Below are 21,381 nucleotides of genomic sequence, written 5' to 3' on the forward strand. Positions count from 1 at the left end.
CTGGGCGACTTCACTTTCACTTTTCACTTTCATGCATTGGAGAAGGAAATGGCAACTCACTCCAGTGTTCTCGCCTGGAGAATCCCAGGGACGGGGGAGCCTGGTGGGCTGCCGTCTATGGGGTCGCACAGTCGGACACGACTGAAGCGGCTTAGCTGCAGCAGCAGCATAGGGGTAGGATAAAATGCTACAAACGTTACAGAAGTGATAAGCAAAAGTTGGTAACTTTCTTTTTATACTTGTTCACCACACTTCAAAAATGTTGAATTCTAGGGAGAATTCAGAAATAAAAGATTACAAAATGACAATAATTTTGCCAAAGAACAGGTTTAAAAATTCTGTATAGGAGCAATTCAATGATTATGGTCTTCAATACTGCTGCTGCTGAGTCCCTTTCAATGGCACTGAAGGAATAAGGAATCTTGGCTAGTTATCAAAGTAAACTTCTTTATCACTTATGTCCCACAATATCAGATTAACTATAAGGAAAGGACAAATGAACCTGACAGTTGGAAATAGTTGGACAGATGATATCCTGTGTTTTTACTGATCTTTTGTTGTCGCTGTTGTTTCATGTCTGACTCTGCAATCGCATGGATTGTAGCCAGCCAGGCTCCTCTGACCATGGGATTTCCCAGGCAAACATACTGCAGTGGGTTGCCATTTCCTTCTCCAGGGCATTTTTTGGACCCAGGGATCAAACCCAGGTCTCCTGTATTGGCAGACAGACTCTTTACCTGTGAGCTACCAGGAAAGCCCACAATATAAATAAGATATATCAAAATTAGTCCATTCACAGATTTGCCCACTTGTGATCTCTTTTTATAAATTGAAACTCTGAAGTACATTTTCTTCAAAGCAAAAATCCTGTTACAGTGGATAGAAAGCCACACATATGAATCCTTGATGTACTAGAGGTTAGGTATAAATAATGGAATAGAAAATTTATAATTAAAAAAAGAAGAAATACAGACTTTTAGTACCAGTTTGCCATTCATTCTTACATAACTATTTCTTAAAATTTCACAACTTCTATCCATTCACATGGAGCTCATCACTTTTCTTTTTTTTTGTTCTTACTTTGGCAAAGTAAAATTTTGCTACGGAAACTATTTTCTCTTTCTGGTAGACTTCCCCCTCTCAGGTTTCTATCACAGGAATATAGTCAATATTTTACAGTAACTATAAATGGAGCCGAATGAGCACCGAAGAATGGGCACTTTCAGACTGCGGTGCTAGAAAAGACTCTTGAGAGTCCCTTGGACAGCAAGGAGATCAAACCAATAAATCCTAAAGGAAATCAACCTTAAAAATTCATTGGAAGGACAGATGCTGAAGCTGAAACTCCAATACTTTGGCCCCTGATGCAAAGAGCTGACTCACTGGAAAAGACTCTGAGGCTGGGAAAGATTGAGGGCAGGAGGAAAAGGGGACAACAGTGGATGAACTGTTTGGATGGCATCACTGACTCAACGGACATGAGTTTGCACAAACATCAGGAGAGGGTGAAGGACGGGGAAGCCGGGCATGCTGCAGTCCAAGGAAAGAGTCAGACCTGACCGAGTGACTGAGCAACAACAACAACAAACGGAGCATAACCTTTAAAAATTGTGAATCATTATACTGGTCACCTGTAACATTTAACATTGTACCTCACTTATCCTTTAATTAAAAAAAAAAAAAAAAAAAAAGACGAACGAGAGGAAGCAAAAGAGGAGGGTGGGAGAGAAGGAAGGCACGTTTCAGAGACACAGGAGCACAGTGCTCCCCAGGGAAATGAAATTCCAGGCCCCTTGAATAACCAGTTGTATTTTTCTGAGACAGAAGAGCAGATGGATGGCTCTTTGGGGCGGCTGCTTTTGTGAGTTGTCTGTGGCAATCCCACAATGGGAGCTTCTTTGCAACTTTACTAACAGTCCAAGAACAGAGCCTATCAGAATCTGCCCATGATCCCAACAGCAGGATTAAAAGACCCTATACTGACTGAGAGTACAGATTGGGAGCACAGGAGCAGAGCTAGCTAGGGAACAATCAAATAATCATTCTGCTCATCCATTCTCCAACTAATGTATTTTCTAATATCTCTAAGGAAATATTGAGATCTGAAGGTTGTGAGGACCATGCTAAAAAAAAAAATCAAATAATTAGGTTACTTTAAATTGACTATTTTAAGAAATGAACAGTAAAATCTAAGGATCATCCATTTCTTAGTTTTAAAATAAAAACCAGTCACACCATCAGGCTCACTGTCCATGCCAACCATCAAAAGGAGCCTCTATCTTCCACATCTGTGAACAATAAACACTCCAACTCCCATGTCTCATACTCACAATCCTTCCCTGCTGCCATCAATCAAGGCTTGAAATAAGGGCTTGTTGTGCGGTATGGTCTGTAAGATATTGCCATCCCCTGTCACATAGCCAATGGCCCACTGCCCCAGCCTGGTGCAGCTTAACCGGAAAATGTAGCTGTGAAACATAAGAAAATTATGTTTAAACACTTTCAAAATGTCTGCTCACTAACTACTATCAAACAATTGTTAGATTTTTTCTTAAGCAAAATAAACAAAGTCATTTAGGATTTCTATCTTCAAACTTATTTTTACACTTTTCTCCTTCTCCATTTACTGATCTGCAAAAGAAATGATAGTAATTCCATTTAAATATTGCTAGAGTTCTGTGAAAAAATAATCGAAGTTGTAAACCCTCAAATAATTTACTACCATCATCATTAGAGGTTTGCTCTGCATGAAAGTGCTGGTGGTGTGAAACAGCTGTGACATTTTTGGAAAGCAAAAATAAAGGAAGTAAAAATTAATTTGGCTAGCTCAGACAGAAATGGAGCCAGTCTACTATGGAATTCAATACATTATTTTGTCATCTTAAAATTATGCACTTTTAGGTGTTAAAAACTTGTTTAAAAATAATACTTTTCTTTCAAGTATTACAGCCATTCATATTTAAACAAAAGATCAAAGGGCTGAACTATATTAATGGGAAAACAAACTAGGTAAGTTCATGGTCTCCCTCTAATCCTGTCAAGTTCAGTGTCTTGTGATAGGAAATTAAAATAGTTCTAAAATATAAAATAAATTAATGACAATGTCAGAAGACACTGACTTGGTTTTAAATTCATTATTATTTACTATGATTAGCTAATTATCAACTTACTACATTTTACGGCATTTCCCTGAATTTAAGTGTATTACACTCAATCTTATTCATGATAATCATATCTGGATTTTATAACACCTTAAGCAGATCAAAAGTAGGCCAACTTAAGCTGTATTTGAGTACCCTGATTGCTATATGTATGTGGTAGAAATAAGCATCTGTTAATTACATTAGCTATTGATTAAACAAGTACTGTAATAAAAACTTTAACAGATAATTTAGCATATACAACAGCTACACAGTCATTAGATTTATTGTACTGCAATGTGGTTTCATCTTTGAAGAAAACTGGGCTCTTTAAAGAAAGGAAGAAGTGATTTTCATATTGGTTTTGGAACTGTTGGAAAGGACTTTTCAAGAAGTCTAAAAACATTCTCCTAGAAAGCTGAAAAATAAACCTCTCACTTGGCATCCTTTATCATAATCATCCAAAATAATTCCACACAGACATGACTGTCAGTTGGATCCAAATAAAGTACAACCTTAAGAACTCAAATGTCCTTGAAATATACCCAACTATTTTCTTTACCGTGAAGCCAAAGAGATGAACCATTTTCTGAGAGAAAGGACCACTCCAGCAAATATTTATTAAAATCATTTGGCTGTTCACTGAATTTTCCTAAACACATTTAAATACCCTATCACATGTACATACAATAGTTTACCACAGACTGATCATTTCATCATTGACGAAAACTTAGAAGAAATAACTGATACAAGGCAAGAAGGGAAGGAAAAGAAGACATCCTTTCAGAGAGCACAATCTTAAAAGCACTATTCGAATGGTGATGAGTTCTGGCTTTTATTAATACTTCCAACATGGTCATTAATTATCTCCAAGATCTTGAACAAGAGAACACAAAAAAGACCCACTTTATTATTTTTTTTAGAACTGGAGATAATTTCCCAAATGACTTCTATGTTAAATCTGTATGAATGATTCCAATGGTATTATATCTTTCAAATCATACTCCAGGAACAAGATGATGCTTTGAATGCAATCAAGAGAGCAAAAGTCATGGAAAAATTTGGTTATGAGAGATCCCTGAATGAAACAAAATGACGCACCTAAGCCACTGTCAATGTGCACAATAACTGACCTGCTCTTGTAGGCACAATGAGAACCAGTTCTCAGTCTAAACCCGTGACTCCACAGGAGCCACACTGCTTTCTGTACCCACAACCACCTTCTAATATGCAATAGAAATTCTTAGAAATATAAGAGGTGGAAATTTTTCCATTATGGCAAAGAGGGAAGAAATCATCCATAACTGACCGTTTGAAAAGACTTTCTTAAAGGACAAATGACATTCGCACTAAAAATCAAATAAAAACGGTATTAGAAGAAAAAGGTAGACTTGAAAAATACTCAACTTCTAAAATGAAATGACCCCATATAAACATCAGTGCTCTCATGGAAAATGGGATGGTGTCTCCTACTAAATGCTTTAAGTAAGGCAGGGCAGTCTCATTGTCATGACCATCACATCCAGCAGACTGCATGCCACAGCACAAACGCCTACTATGTGCCTGGCCCATTTCTAGACTGGCTGTGGAGAAAATGTCTGCACCAAGGGAGAGAGATTTTCTGACCCCAGATATGCCATTAATAAAGTCTGCTCTCTTAGACAAAGCCAGAGAGGCTGATCACACAGCTAAGCTCTGTGAGTTTCATTCCATTTCAACACCAGGCATGAGGGATTATGGAAGAAGTTCTCAAGGACATGACACTCCTTGGGAGTGTTAGCAACAGGTTTATATGGTTATGAACTTGCTACACATTCATCATGTATCTGTACACTTACATGTACTTATATGCATTAATACACATTCATACGTAATTACAAGATTATCATAGAACCAAACTGAATGTCTTGAAAAATACCCTAAAATAATGAACATGAAACTGATTTGTCATTAGCGCCGTATTCAAGTACTCAAATATACAATTTTATACACAAACACATGTCACGAAAAGGGTTAATATCCTAATATCTTATTCCAATTTTAAACTCTGAGACTTATTCTCTAAATTCATCAAATTACATATTACCATATCCTCTTTCACTTTATGAACATTAAGTTTCAGAACAAGCATAACATACCAATTTGAGTAACTGAATTAGGAAGCACTGTTTTGGTCTATTAGCATTTCCCTCCCCTCAACCCCATGTGGATAACTGATTTACTTAGGAATGAACCACCGAGGACTTTCCATCTTTACATGCATCACATAATATTACTGCCAAAAAGTCTTACCTTCCGGGTTTGGTGCTGTATTTCTGTAGCCGTGCTTTTACTTCATCATATGTGAGAAATGCCATGTAACCCGGATGTGTTACAGCTAAGAAATTCCAATTCCGTAAAATAGAACCCCAAGGCTAAAAGTATAAGTAAATTAAAAGATTACCTAGAGAATATCAACTATCATTTACACACCAAGCCATTATTTAATACACATACCAAAATTCTCCTGGATATTTTTACAGTGAATATGAGTTTACATGGCTTAGGTCAACTTATATTATCCAAAAGCAAACATAAAACTACTTACTTTCATTTTGGAGAAATATAATTATGCAGAAAATAGATTTTAGGAAAAAAAAAATATTGAAAGCAAAAAGGAAAACCACATAATCTCTTTTCCACATATTCTATTCCCAATACAGCAGTTGCGATCATTTTGAAACATAAACCACATCACCCTTTGGTTCAAAACTCTCTAACTTTGACTAAAAGCCAAAGTTCTTATAAACGGCCTAGAAGGACCTTACGGGGTTGAGACCCAGTTCCCCTGTATCCCCATCTGCTGTGACTCTCTCACATTCTGCCTTTCCTCTAGATCCGCGGATCACACTGCTGCTGGCTTGAACATAATTATACTCTCTCACCTCAGAGCCTTTGAATGTGCTGATCCCGCTACCTAAATTCTTCAAGTATGCATGTGACTCCTTCCTCTTCAAACATCTTTTCCTCAACACAGCCTTCTCAGACCGAAATCACTACTACTCATCTCATGCCTCATCTCTCTGTCTGTTTTATTCACTACTCTAACATTTGGACATCACATTTTGTAGAACAAAAGACTATCATGGAATATAAGTGATTTGGCAAAGTCTACACACTGACCCTAAGCTACATTAAGAACAAGGAACATGCCTGTCTTGCTTCCCAAAGGGAGACCAGCACTAAAGCAGCATCAGAGCAGAGCAACCAGGACAGCTGCTGTGAGCAGCCTATCTGATGACTGACTTGTCTACAAAGCCTTGACTCCCATGATAACACACTACAGTTCTAACATCTGGTTCATCCTTGTACAATCAGAAAATCAGAAAAGGTTCAGTTTAGAGGTGAATTCTACAGAAATCCTTCACAGAAATACACACGCACGCACACACACACACACACACACACACACACATGGTAACACACTACAATTCTAACATCTGGTTCATCCTTGTACAATCAGAAAATCAGAAAAGGTTCAGTTTAGAGCTGAATTCTACAGAAATCCTTCACAGAAATACACACACACACACACACACACACACACACACACACACTACAATTCTAACATCTGGTTCATCCTTGTACAATTAGAAAATCAGAAAAGGTTCAGTTTAGAGGTGAATTCTACAGAAATCCTTCACAGAAATACACACACACACACACACACACACACACACACACACACACACGGTTTGTTATCACTCCCTCTAATGGGATTAGTTGTCCCTCCAAATCATGGCAAGGGAAAAAAGGCAGCCAGTAATAAACAACTTTGCTTGAGGGTGTTGAATGAATCACCTCTGCTGTATCTTTAAGGCTGAAGCTACATTTATTCCAAGGAATTGGCAGCATACTCTATCTAATGTGCCAAATTATTAACTCAAATCTTCTAATTAAAAGAAAAAAAAAGTATTCTGTGTTGCCAAGTGAAAGTTGTCGAAACAGTTATCCTAGACTCAGTTACTGGTGGAGGGCTCCTACTTCTGTTTGTTTTGAGACTTGTTCCTTGTTATTGTTAAGCAAGGTTCAAATTTACAAGGCGGAATTCTTTTAGGATTATATCCCTTGAGAGGAGGATAACAAGGGAAAGAATGATTTAAGAATGATTTAGTAATGAAGAGTTTAACCTTTGCTGAAATAACAACAAAAATCTTTAGGGTATTTCCCCATCACACTAAAATACCTAATTGGGGAAAAATGAGCTCTGGAGAACACTCTTATGAGAGGTTCTATGTACTTGAAAAAAAAATGTTTTTAATTTTCTTGTTAAGGGATGACTAATAATTACATAAACAATACTTGGAAGAGTATTAGCATGTGTTTAAAAAAACTGAATAATAACTATTGGAGTCACTGAATTTTGTTTTGTTTTGCTTCCTCATCTATATAGGACAAGGATGAAAAGAATATAAAATATTTGGGTCACTTCCATTAGAATCCACACAAATTAATGAAAGCAGTTTTTAAAAAAAAAAAAAATGCTGAACTTCATAGACAGCCAATGCACAGACCAAATACAAGTGGAGTTTTGAGCCAAATGCTGTGCCATGTAGCAACCATTTCTTGGTAATAATTCCAAGGGCTAGCTTCTAACTGCAAATATATATACTTAATAGGAAGTCTGTGCACTATTTTTCTTGAGAATGAAACCCACAGTCAGAAACACGTGGTAGTTTTGTATTTTGTGTGTGCATGTTTAAAGCATGTTGCCAAAGAATGACTTAGAGTAGGCAAAATAAAGTGCTCTGAAGAGTGATTATTTTTGCAATTTGTTGTTAGATTATAGGAAATCTTTTTTCACACACCAAACACAAAATTATTTGGAGATTCTCTTTTTAAAATGATTTATTTTTAGCTGTGCTGGGTCTTCACTGCTGTGTGGGCTTTCCTCTAGCTGTGGCGAGTGGGGGCTGCTCTCTAGCTGCTGTGCACAGGCTGCTTATTGTGACGGCTTCTCTTGCTGTGAAGCACAGGCTCAACAGTTGTCGTGCATGAACTTAGTTGCTGCATGGCACGTGTGACCTTCCCAGATCAGGGATCGAACCCGTGGCTCCTGCACTGGCAAGCGGATTCTTCACCACTGGGCCACAGAGAAGCCCCTATTTGGAGATGCTTAAATGACCACAGAAACCAATGAAGTTTGTTAAGAAGACTAGTCCCCCCATTCTCTCCAAGGTCACCGTGTTCAGGAACACTCATTTACTGACTTAAAACCTACCCTGGGAGCAGAACCTTGGCTGGTCTGCCCAGATTCTCTCTTAATCCTCACTGCAACAGATGACTTCCTTCACCTCTTTTTCTCCCTATTCCACAATGCTGCACATTCCATAGGCACTAGCATATAGCCCCAAATCACTCACCTCTTATCCTGCCACCTTACCCATCCCATTTATTGCCCCATTTCTCAACAATCCAGTCTTCTCTTACAGAAGAGAATGGGAAATGGAAGGAGGAAGGGGCAGCAGCCCCAGGGAGAGCAAAGAAGAATGTAAAAGCCCTATATTTCCAATCTGGGACTTGAGCACTTGACAATCCCAGCATCTCTGAACTACCTGGAAGGGAGACGGATAAGCTAACAGGCAGACGGAGGAACATAGCCATTGCAAGATCTTCCCAGGGACTCACAGCACTGTTCAAGTTCTGGCAAAATATCAGGATGAGGGAAGAAAGGAAGAAAGGGGAGACCAGAATCCTCCAGCTTTCTTTTTTCATGTCCCAGACAAGTCTCAACTCCATCTCCTCGCCCCAACTGACACCTTCTTCAAACCTGATGCTAGATCTCTAGAACAAACCCCAATCCTGAGAGTGTCCTTTGCCCACTTTCAGATCCCACTCTGCTAAATACTCCATCCCCAACAGTTTAAAGCTAGAAGAATTCACAACCACTTTACCATCTATATCACAAGTAGAGCAGAATATATGTCCATGCAGTAATAGTAACCACAAAACTTAACATTTTTCATATAGAATACACAACTATAAGAGGAAAATATTACTCGATTTTTAAAGTTATACAAAAATAAAAGATCAGTAAAAGTTAATACATCCACTTTCTGTACACAAAACCAATTTTTCTGTATTTTAAAACACATACATGATTACAGTATAAGCATAATGAAATGAGGAGAGGTAAAGAATCTTAGAAAAACACAGGGGCTAACAAGAGTTCTTTAGCTACTTCTATAAGCGTGGGTTTTCAAAGACATCAGGTATACTTTGGTCCACTGGTACTGTTTTGTTTTGTTACCTAATACTTTTCACAGTAGCTCTACTTAAAAGATTCTTTTCCGCTCCCATCCCCTGGAGCATAAATAAGATATACGCACCCTACAGTGTTTAAGATTACTTGGCTATTTTAAAGTGAAACAGCTTATAAGAAAATATATGTACATATTAAGCAGCTGTTTGGGTAAGTGTTTAACCAACATTAAGTTGCCATCATACTTTTGATATATAATTCTGAGGCTTTCTAATATTTAGCATTCTGACTGAAAGTCATCCAGGCTCCTCACAAAAAATATACTCTTTCTAGAATAAACAGTTAGGTTTAATGTATGGTGGAAAAAAACAAACAAAACAAAACTTTGTTTTCTTCCCTCCCAAGGGGAAGAAGCAGAGTACCTACTATTAGAACATCTTGGTATCATGTTCAGTAAGTATATGTAAAATTATCAGAAACTTTTAAAGAAACGAGAAGTTCCACGATAAAATAATCAGTATCAGATAACACAACCTTTTCCTAAAATGTATCTTAAAGTCGTTGGAAAAACATTAACTGACAACATACATATACCAAGGGAATAATCATGAAACTACTGTAAATTGAAAACAATCAAAAGCATACTTTCTGCAGTTACTTATCTAATTTTCTATTCTACACATCTAGGTAGAATTATGATTATAAAGTTGTAATAAAGTAAAATGTATTCTGTAAGTATTGTCGACAAGAGTTAATTTGCCCTCTGTTAATGGGTTCTTTTATAAATTAAAAGTGAATCCCATGTAATCTTGTTTTCTTACATAAATCAGTTACCCGATCCTTGCAGTCAAGTACCAAGCAGAGTCATAGATCAGAGAAGTAAAATTCTTACTATATGAGAAACATGAAAACCAACAGTATACTCTAACATTTGCTGAAAGTGTGTTTCAAACAGAATAAATCTTACTGCAGACTAAAATGAAAAAAGAAAGAAAAACGGTGTTGGAATATAAGCAAGCCTCATTTTTGATCAATTAAACCTCACTTGCTATATAATTTATATTATCAGAATCAGGGATTTTAGGTGGGATTCTCATTTTATGACCACTTGAATCTCAGAGATGATATGCAATTTAATGGCAGAGGCAAATTCAAAGCAAACTGCAAGTCTTCATGTTTAGGGTAATTCTGTCTACACATACAAAAGCACAAAATGATGATACCCAGCTTTTATTATATGATACCTACTTCTGAATAGCTATGTGAAGACAATTATAAAAGAATGATTCAAAAACAAAAACAATAAATAGGACAAGAAGGTTAATCTCAAAGTCAAAGATATTAGGGGAAAAAACAGGAAAACCTAAATTTCCCAAATGAGAGATATGCTAAATTAATAACAGACTATTTTGATGGAATATTCTGTAGCAACTGAAAGCTGAAAATTACACTGATGAAAATATTTACTGACATTGAAAAATGTTTATAACATATGGTTGAAAGAGCAAAGCTAGCTGTAGAATCAGTATACATCACAGTAATCTCCTATACAGAAGAGGTTAAGTTTGCTATCTACTCCAAAGCTTACTATTTCCCTTCTCATCTCATGGATGTGGGAGGTAAAGGGAGCTGTTGAGATACAACCTCAGCAAATGCCCACTCGCGTTCTGCCGGTTACTGGGCTACAAAGATCAACAAAGTAAAGTGAGAAACTAAATAGGGACTTTCGATAAAGCAAAGCTCCTTTACATCAATCTTCTCAAAGATAATAAGCAACTTCCAGGCTCAGAACACCAGATATCCCAAACTTAAACTCTAAACTTGGAGCAATGACCAATACCTTGCTTTTAAATGAGTGAAGTGAAAGTGGCTCAGTCGTGTCCGACTCTTTGAGACCCCATGGACTGTATAGTCCCTGGAATTCTCCAGGCCAGAATACTGGAGTGGGTAGCCTTTCCCTTCTCTAGGGGATCTTCCCAACCCAAGGATCGAACCCAGGTTTCCCGCATTGCAGGCAGATTCTTTACCAGCTAAGCCACAAGGGAAGTCTGCTTTTAAATGGGAAACTATCAAAAATGAGACAATTTCCCATATATTTGAGACTATTTTCCACATACATCATGCATGCATGTGCAAAAGACACACATACGCAGAGAAGGGAGAGAGTAGAAGAGAGGGCGGGATTAAGCAAATACAAAGCTTACCTGAAATAGTCTGGTAAAAATATCAAATTCAAAAACTGAAATGTAATCATTACAAGTCAAGTCAATTGTTGATTTTAGAGCCATTGCTTCCAGGCCAGAGCTAATCTGATGCACCTCATGAAGGCACTGTCTGAATACTTTCCATGGTACAATAGTTCTGCGCAAGAAAAAAAAAAAAGTAATTGAATCAAGCGTCATTTAAAACATACCTTCCAGTGAAACAGCACAATTCAATCATAACATTAATATAATTGTATTTGTACTAAAAGACAAATAGTTGAGAATACTGTTTATAATTCAGAACATATGTAATGGGTTTTGCTAAATAGATTATTTTTCATTTGCTAAGAATGTGACCAAAATGCAGATCAATTTTTCTTTCAAACAGTCCTTGACTATCAAGATATTTCTAAAAATGCTTCCAAAGAAGGTATTAGATCAAAGTCCTGTATTTCTGACCTCTTCCTTTATTTTCTTAAAGTAATAACAGGATGATGTGTTCACATAATAGCAAGAATTCTTTCTTCACTGCATAAGAAAGTTCAGGCAGAAAGTCATCAAGATATTTCTGCCACCATCCTGATATGTTCTACAGCGATGGAAAACCACTTTACTTAACCTTTCATACTAATGCAAAGGGAAATTTCAATAATTTTTAACCAACCCCACTGGCTAGCAAATGGATAGTTATTTATTCAACACTCATGATCAACTTAATCTTAAAACCCTTGCATCAACATTTTTTACACTTACATGGTTCAAAAATTTTGAAGAGCATAGAATGGTACCCAGGGGAAAGTCTCCCAACTCATTCTCTACCTGACCAGTTTCCAACATACACCCACCTCCTGTCCACCATGAAAATGAATAACATTCATTACTTGTTCTTCACTTTTCCTCCTTTTGGAATGTTAAATGCCTATTTCTGAACAAGTGGAGGAAAATAATCATTCATATATTGAAAATTTTAAGCTGCAGTTTTCGTAACTGTTGTGTTTAGTCACCAAATCATGTCCGACTCTTTTGCAGCCCCATGGACTGAAGCCTATCAGGCTCCTCTGTCCATGGGGTTTCCCAGGCAAGAATACTGCAGTGGGTTGCCATTTCCTTCTCCAGGGGATCCTCCTGACCCAGGGACTGACGCCACATCTCCTGTACTGACAGGCGGGTTCTTTACCATCTGAGCCACCAGGGAAGACCAGTTTTCATAATAGGATGGCTAGGGCTCCAAAATCACTGCAGATGGTGATTCCAGCCATGAAATTAAAAGACACTTACTCCTTGGAAGAAAAGTTAAGACCAACCTAGATAGCATATTCAAAAGCAGAGACATTACTTTGCCAACAAAGGTCCCTCTAGTCAAGGCTATGGTTTTTCCAGTGGTCATGTATGGATGTGAGAGTTGGACTGTGAAGAAGGCTGAGCACCAAAGAATTGATGCTTTTGAACTGTGGTGTTGGAGAAGACTCTTGAGAATCCCATGGACTGCAAGGAGATCCAACCAGTCCATTCTGAAGGAGATTAGCCCTGGGATTTCTTTGGAGGGAATGATGCTGAAGCTGAAACTGCAGTACTTTGGCCACCTCATGCAAAGAGTTGACTCATTGGAAAAGACTCTGATGCTGGGAGAGATTGGGGGCAGGAGGAGAAGGGGACGACAGAGGATGGGATGGCTGGATGGCATCACTGACTCGATGGACATGAGTCTGAGTGAACTCCGGGAGTTGGTGATGGACAGGGAGGCCTGGCGTGCTGCAATTCATGGGGCTGCAAAGAGTCGGACACGAGTGAGCGACTGAACTGAACTGATAAAAGCTACATATACTCTCTTCTAAGATTGCAAATATTTAAATAAAGATTTTCCTTTACTAGTATCTCTTGAGAATTAAGACTCAAGCAGAATGGACTAAATTGGTTGGCCCCATGTGATACTAATCCTTCCAGTGAAGTATCACCATAAAGGTAAAAGGTTTGTATTCATTCAGTAATTATCTCCTGCAGCGGATGTCAAACTTGAGTATGCATCAAAATCACTGAAAGGCTTGTTAGCACAGAAACTGATCAAACCAAGATATTCTGATACAGTATGACTGAGGCAGAGCCTTGGAACTTATAATCTTAACAAGTTCCCAAGTGATGCTGATGTTGCTGGGGACAACACTTTGAAAGTCACTGATTCATTGTATCTATTAATTGCTAAGGCAGGGCACTGTGGAGAAATACAATTATGGAAATACGAGATAGTATCTCTGCCCTTGAAGAACACACACTTTCAGGGTAGAAATAAATCTGTAATGCTAAAGACTACAGAAGGGGTATTAAGGAAGTGCTGGAAGAATTCCAGAGAAGGAACGGTCTGTGGCAAGATGAATAAATGAGTGCTGAGACAGCCTAACAATGCTATATTGTATATATAAGAAAGTTTATGTTTGATATGCCATTAAAAAAAATGAGGCTGAATACATCAAAAGGCTTTGCTCTATGTATGAAAAAAACAGGAAACCACAGAGAACTGAAGACAGACACCACATCAGAAGCCATTTAGAAGAAACACACGTCAGGCTCTGATTAAGGTTAACAAGATGCTGCTGTTTTAAAATAACAGTGAAAACTTCTGATAATATGAGGAGGCCTTTTATTTACGGTGAAGTGTCAGTATGCAATTATGTCCAACTTCATTACAATTAACTTAAAAGCACTGCCTAAGAAGCCATTTTCTTCTCTAAATTAAAGTTTCAAATATTTAATACACAAAAGGGACATGAACCATAATATTCAAATTTTTTTTAATAGTAAAGAACTACTGATTTAAGAAGGGTATGTGTTTTCTCTTCTGTACGGAAATGTTAAGAGAATTCTGTCTCATGTATATAGCATAAAAAACAAATTGATTGGCCAAATAAGACACCATTCAATATCAATTACGATAAAAAAATTATCCTCCTTCCAGTATTTAAGGTGCATGCAGATCATAACTCTTTTGAATACCCAGTGATTTCACACAGTGAATTATTAAAAAATGTGCAAACATCTAACGCTGTAGTCTAACTTACTACTTTGGAACAACCATTTACAAAGGGGCAAGTTACATTCCCACAGCACTTGTGCAAATAAGACTTTCCCAAGCTCCTTGTGGTAAGTGTAAAGCACAAACAGGCATTCATCAGAACCTTAATTAAGGGCAGTAACAGGAATGAAAAAGAAAGGGCCTTATTTGGTTAACTCACTACATGTAAAAGTATATACAACAGAGACCCTTCCTTTGATCAGCTGAGCCAAATATCCATGATGGGAAGAAGAGAAACAGAGTACAGTGGTTTCTTTAAAAAAAAAAAAGGCTCTAACAGTGCTGCACTAAGGATCTAAACTTTTTAAAGAAGATTTCAAGTTGCCACCACATTCTTTCCTGAGGTTTGTGGGGGCAGGGGGAAAGGCAGAGGATGACTGTTCACACCTTTAATTAAACTGTAGCAATACCACAGAGTGGTGGTTTCTACCACCTCTTCCCCTAGAGATTAGCTAGTGAGAGAAGATATTAATGGCCAATTTTTGTTTCACAGATACACAGAAACTTCAGTGTATTGGAAGAGATCTAGGAAAACAAAAGAGGCTGAGAGAGAAAAGGAAGAGAATATAAAAGGGCCAACTAAGCTTCAAGCTCTCACCATTCCAGAAGTACTTTAAATTTGTTCTGTTGCCACTTACAATTATAAGTCATTTTAATTACGAATTAAATTAACTTTAAAACCCAACGAAAAGTAGAAGTAGCCATCAATCCACAAAGAACTGAACAAAAGACCAATGGGTAATATAATAATGTTAGATCCCACTATAATAATAATATGAGTTCAGGATCTTTAGAGTTACAATAGGAATACAAATGAGAGCTGCCACTTACTGTTGACTTACTATCTGCCAATCTCCAAATTAAGTACTGAATTTCTCATAGTAACAATGTTAGGCAGATAATATATTAATCGTCATGACAGAGATGGGGAAACTGGGGCTTAAAGAGGTTGAGGTATTCACCCAAGAAAGACCTTAAATGTGTCAGCATTGGCTAGGTTCAGAATGAAAATATAAATAAAGTCATAGTCTAATAAGTGCAAAGACTTATAAGTAAATTGTGTTGTGCAATGTGACTAAAGGGTATCATAGAAAAACATTCATGGACTATGGGAATCCAAAGGAATGGAGGTCCTGGCAAACAGCAATCATCTTTTATTCATCTTTACCCAATACAGAAGAGTATGAAAACTGTGACATTAAACTGTGTCTATCGTGGGTAAGTGAGGGCTTCACAGAGGAGGAAGCTAGATATTTGACTACAATTAACACCCTTCTACCAGAATAAAGACTGCCCAGAGAAATATCAATCACCTCAGATGCAGATGACACCACCCTTGTGGCAGAAAGTGAAGAGGAACTACAAAGCCTCTTGATGAAACTGAAAGAGGAGAGTGAAAAAGTTGGCTTAAAGCTCAACATTCAGAAAACGAAGATCACAGCATCTGGACCCATCACTTCATGGCAAATAGATGGGGCAACAGTGGAAACAGTGTCAGACTTTTATTTTGGGGGGCTCCAAAATCACTGCAGATGTGATTGTAGCCATGAAATTAAAAGACGCTTACTCCTTGGAAGGAAAGTTATGACCAACCTAGATAGCATATTCAAAAGCAGAGACATTACTTTGCCAACAAAGGTCCGTCTAGTCAAGGCTATGGTTTTTCCAGTGGTCATGTATGGATGTGATAGTTGGACTGTGAAGAAAGCTGAGCGCTGAAGAAGAGATGCTTTTGAACTGTGGTGTCGGAGAAGACTCTTGAGAGTTCCTTGGACTGCAAGGAGATCCAACCAGTCCATTCTAAAGATCAGTCCTGGGTGTTCTTTGGAAGGACTGATGCTGAAGCTGAAACTCCAATACTTTGGCCACCTCATGCGAAGAGTTGACTCATTGGAAAAGACTCTGATGCTGGGAGGGATTGGGGGCAGGAGGAAAAGGGGACGACAGAGAATGGGATGGCTGGATGGCATCACCGACTCAATGGACATGAGCTTGAGTGAACTGCAGGAGTTGGTGATGGACAGGGAGGCCTGGCGTGCTGCAATTCATGGGGTCGCAAAGAGTCGGACACGGATGAGCAACTGAACTGAACTGAACTGAACACCATTCTACTATTCAGAAATGGTTTGATAATTTAAAGTTGGAGGGCAGGAGCTAAGTCTATTCGCACAATGTCAGGAGAGACAGTAAGTTGATAAATTTTAAAACCCTAGATTTTTAACACCAAAGTATAAGGAACAGAAGACAAAAAAGTAAGCAGATTGATACCTGAAAAAAGGACAAAACATTTCCTTTAAACCACAAGTTCATAAAAGATTATTTAGGTTTTATTTTTAACTCATTTGGAAAAAAAATCCATATCATAAAACTGTGAATCTGAACAAAGGTCGGATGTGTGGAAACAGGAACTTTCGTGTACTTCTGGTGTGAACGAAAATTTATGCAGCATTTCTAGAAGGCAATGTGGCAGCAAGTTTCAAAAACCTATAACATTTTAACTCAGAAAGCCTACTTCTAAGGATTTGAAAAAGGAAATTGTTTAAAATGCACAGCAATGTAGACTCATTCATGTCTCTTCAACAGTGTTGTCCATAATACCAAAAAATTAAAACAAGTATGTTCAGAAATAACAATACTACATATAGAGTAGAATATATTAAAACAAATAAAAATTATATGGAAAAAAACATTTACTATTCTAGAAAAGTGTCTGTGTCCTTAAATGGAAATAGCATTTTTAAAACTGTATGGCCTTGGGAATTCCCTGGCTGTCCAGTGGTTAGAATTTCGTGTTTTCACTGCTGAGAGCCTGGTATTCAACTGAGATCCCGTAAGCTGCACAGTGAGGCCAAAAAGAAAAAAGGTATGTCCTTTATGACTCAATGATAAAAACTATCTGGAACACAAATTTTAATTGATGATGTCTAGACACAGAAACAAGATTGCCAGGAGAAATATAAACAATCCCAGATATACAGATGATACCACTCTAACAACAGAAAGTGAAAAGGAAATAAAGACCCTCTTGAGGGTGAAAGAGGATAGTGAAAAAGCTGGCTTAAAAAAAAAAAAAAAAAACATTCAAAAGGCTAAGATCATGGCATCTGGTCCCATCACTTCATGGGTAATAGATGGGAAAAAGTGGAAACAGTGGCAGATTTTATTTTCTTGGGGTCCAAAATCATTGAGTATGATGACTACAGCCATGAAATTAAAAGCTTGCTTCTTGGAAGAAAAGCAATGACAAACCTAGACAGCACATTTAAAAGCAGAGACATCACTTTGCTGACAAAGTATAGTCAAAGTATAGTCAAAAGTATAGCTGACAAAGTATAGTCAAAGCTATGGTTTTCCCAGCAGTCATGTATGGATGTGAGGGTTGGACTATAAAAAAGGCTGAGAGCCAAAGAATTGATGTTTCGAATTGTGATGTTGGAGAAGACTTTTGAGAGTCTCTTGGACAAAATGGAGATCAAACCAGTTAATCCTAAAGGAAATCAACCCAGCCTACTCAAGGGATCACAATAAACTGTGGAAAATTCTTAAAGAGATGGGAATACCAAACCACCTGACCTGCCTCTTGAGAAATCTGGATGCGGGTCAGGAAGCAACAGTTAGAACTGGACATGAAACAACAGACTGGTTCCAAATAGGAAAGGAGTACATCAAGGCTGTATATTCTCACCCTACTTATTTAACTTATATGCTATGCAGAGTACATCATGAGAAATCCTCGGCTGGAGGAAGCACAAGCTGGAATCAAGATTGCCAGGAGAAATATCAATAACCTCAGATATGCAGATGACACCGCCCTTATGGCAGAAAGTGAAGAAAACCTAAAGAGCCGCTTGATGAAAGTGAAAGAGGAGAGTGAAAAAGTTGGCTTAAAGCTCAACACTCAGAAAATGAAGATCATGGCATTTGGTCCCATCACTTCATGGCAAATAGACGGGGAAACAGTGGACTTTATTTTTCTGGGCTCCAAAATCACTGCAGATGGTGACTGCAGCCATGAAATCAAAAGACGTTTACTCCTTGGATGGAAAGTTATGACCAACCTAGAGAGCATATTAAAAAGCAGAGACATTACTTTGTCCCCAAAGGTCTGTCCAGCCAAGGCTATGGTTTTTCCAGTGGTCATGTATGGATGTGAGAGTTGGACTATAAAGAAAGCTGAGCACTGAAGAATTGATACTTTTGAACTGTGGTGTTGGAGAAGACTCGTGAGAGTCCCTTGGACTGCAAGGAGATCCAACTAGTCCATCCTAAAGGAGATCAGTCCTGGGTGTTCATTGGAAGGACTGATGTTGAAGCTGAAACTCCAATACTTTGGCCACCTGATGCAAAGACATGATTCATTTGAAAAGACCCTGATGCTGGGAAAGATTGAGGGCAGGAGGAGAGGCAGACGACAGAGAATGAGATGATTGGATGGCATCACGACTCAATGGACATGGGTTTGGGTGGACTCTGGGAGTTGGTGATAGACAGGGAGGCCTGGTGTTCATGGGGATACAAAGAGTCGGAGATGACTGAGCAACTGAAGTGAACTGAACTCATGGGAATGATGAATGCTGAAGCTCTAGTGCTTTGTCCACCTGATGTGAATAGCTGACTCATTGGAAAAGACCCTGATACTGAGAAAGACTGAGAGCAGGAGGAAAAGCGGGAGGCAGAGGTGAGATGGTTGGATCACATTACAGACTCAATAGAGAAGAGTTTGAGCAAACTCTGGAAGACAATGACGGACAGGGAAGCTGGCATGCTGCAGTCCATGGGGTGGCAAAGAGTTGGACATGACTTAAACAACAAACAGCAGATCATGGTAGGATTATAGGCAGGTTTTTAAGAATATCTCTAATATTCTCTAATGGCTTAGAGGAGTAAAAGATACACTAAAACTGTTTGAAGTGTATTTTGTAATCACAGAAATAACCAATTAAAAGCAAAAACCAAAATCATATTTGCCAATGAAATAGTTTTTTACCTAAGAAACACAAAAAAGTTTACAGATTAAACTATGACAACAGAAATCAACATGGTTGCTGAATATAAAACCAATATACAAACATCAGTTGTGCTTCTATATATAAGTATACATAATAAGAAAATAAAACATTTACAAGAGCATCTGAAATATCAAATAAATAGGAATAAAGCTAACAAAGTACAAGCAAAGTCACAGCATAAACATGCACACATACATGATCAGATGTAAAAGACATAAAGAGATATGTCTTAATGGATTGGCAGACTCAGTATGATAAAGCCGTATGGTCAGTCCTCCACAAACTGATTCACAGATTTATTGCAACCCCAATCAGGAAACATTTTCATAGTAGGAATTGACAGACTAATTCTAACCTTCATAGGGAAATGCCAACAGCCAAATAAAATCAAGCCAAACTTCCATAAGAATAACATTGGCAAGCTTATAGTCCTTACATTAGTTAAGACAGCACGGTATTGGCACAGGAAAGACAATAGAACAAATTTTGGAAACAAATGCAATCATACCTGAACACTGGATATGTAACAACTCTCTATAAACAGTAGTAAAGAATGGATGATGTTTTCAATAAATGTTGCTGGGTCAAATGAATATACAAATGGAAGAAAATAAATCTTGATCCTGAATTAATATCATATAAAAACCAATTTTAGATGAACCTTAGACCTAAGTACAAAAGATAAAGCAATAAAGTGTTTTGGGAGAAACAGAAAAGGGTATCTGCATTACTCTGGCACAAGCAAATAATTTAATTTTAAACAGGAACTCAAATGTTCTAAGGATAAAGGAAAAGGTAAACTATAAACCTGTGTTCATGAAACAATGTCATTAACAAAGTGAAAAAGCCACATACTGGGAGAGCAATAAACATAAAAGAATCACGTCTATAATACATAAAAACTTTTAAATATTACTACTTACTACTCAGAAACTGGGCAAATAATTTTTATAGTCACAAACACAAAAAATCAAATTGTTCAATATATACACAAATATGTACTCAACGTCATGTTATCATTCAAATGCAAATTAAGAGCCAAATGAGATTCCATTCATCCCCACCAGAGCAACTTATTAAAACCTTTAAAAAGACAAATATTAAAAAATGTTGGGAAGGATATATAACAACAGGAAACTTCAGGTACTCCTCTAGGTGATGAGGGTGGCAAATCGTTTCGGTAAACTCTTTGGTGGTTTACTAAAAGCTAATAAAGCTAAAATTAAGCATAAACTAGAAGCCAGCAATACCACTCCTAGATATACATACCAGAGAAATGTACACGTTTTTTAAAATATACAAAAAATATCCACAGCAGCACTACTGAGACTAATCCAAAAGAGGAAGAATCCAATGTCCAACATCAGCATAATGACTATGTAAATTGTGGTATAGCCATACAATGGAGCAAGGAGAAGGAACAGACTTGTTATATGCAAGAATGGGGATGAATTTCATAAATGTAATAAAGAGTGAAGAAAGCCAGATTTTTTTCATAGTGTAAGATGTTACAGAAACTCAAATGGACTTTTTGGCTAAGCCAATATACTAAACTTAAAAAAAAAGTTTATATCAGAATTCTAAGATTAAAACAGAGTAAGAGATGTAGGAATGGACAAAGCACTTGCCATCATATAAACAAGGAAATTAACATTTGTTGGTTTTTGGTTTTGTTGCTGTGGTACTGATGGTGGTGATAGCAGTTGTTTAAAATCCATTC

At 37.6% G+C, this 21,381-nt stretch overlaps 1 protein-coding gene across 9 annotated transcripts in view; it reads right to left on the reverse strand.

The window, feature by feature from the left end:
- CBLB (Cbl proto-oncogene B) overlaps positions 1–21,381 on the reverse strand; it is a 222,574-nt gene that overhangs the window by 95,620 nt on the left and 105,573 nt on the right. For all 9 annotated transcript variants that reach the window (XM_018062089.1, XM_018062245.1, XM_018062197.1 and 6 more), the window contains exons 5-7: positions 11,586–11,742; positions 5,433–5,554; positions 2,331–2,468 (exon numbers count right to left, since the gene is read on the reverse strand). In XM_018062089.1, the coding sequence (XP_017917578.1) occupies positions 2,331–2,468; positions 5,433–5,554; positions 11,586–11,742 (417 nt within the window). The remainder of the gene's footprint in view (positions 1–2,330; positions 2,469–5,432; positions 5,555–11,585; positions 11,743–21,381) is intronic.

This window comes from Capra hircus, chromosome 1, assembly GCF_001704415.2.
Source record: "Capra hircus breed San Clemente chromosome 1, ASM170441v1, whole genome shotgun sequence".
Classification (NCBI taxonomy): domain Eukaryota; kingdom Metazoa; phylum Chordata; class Mammalia; order Artiodactyla; family Bovidae; genus Capra; species Capra hircus.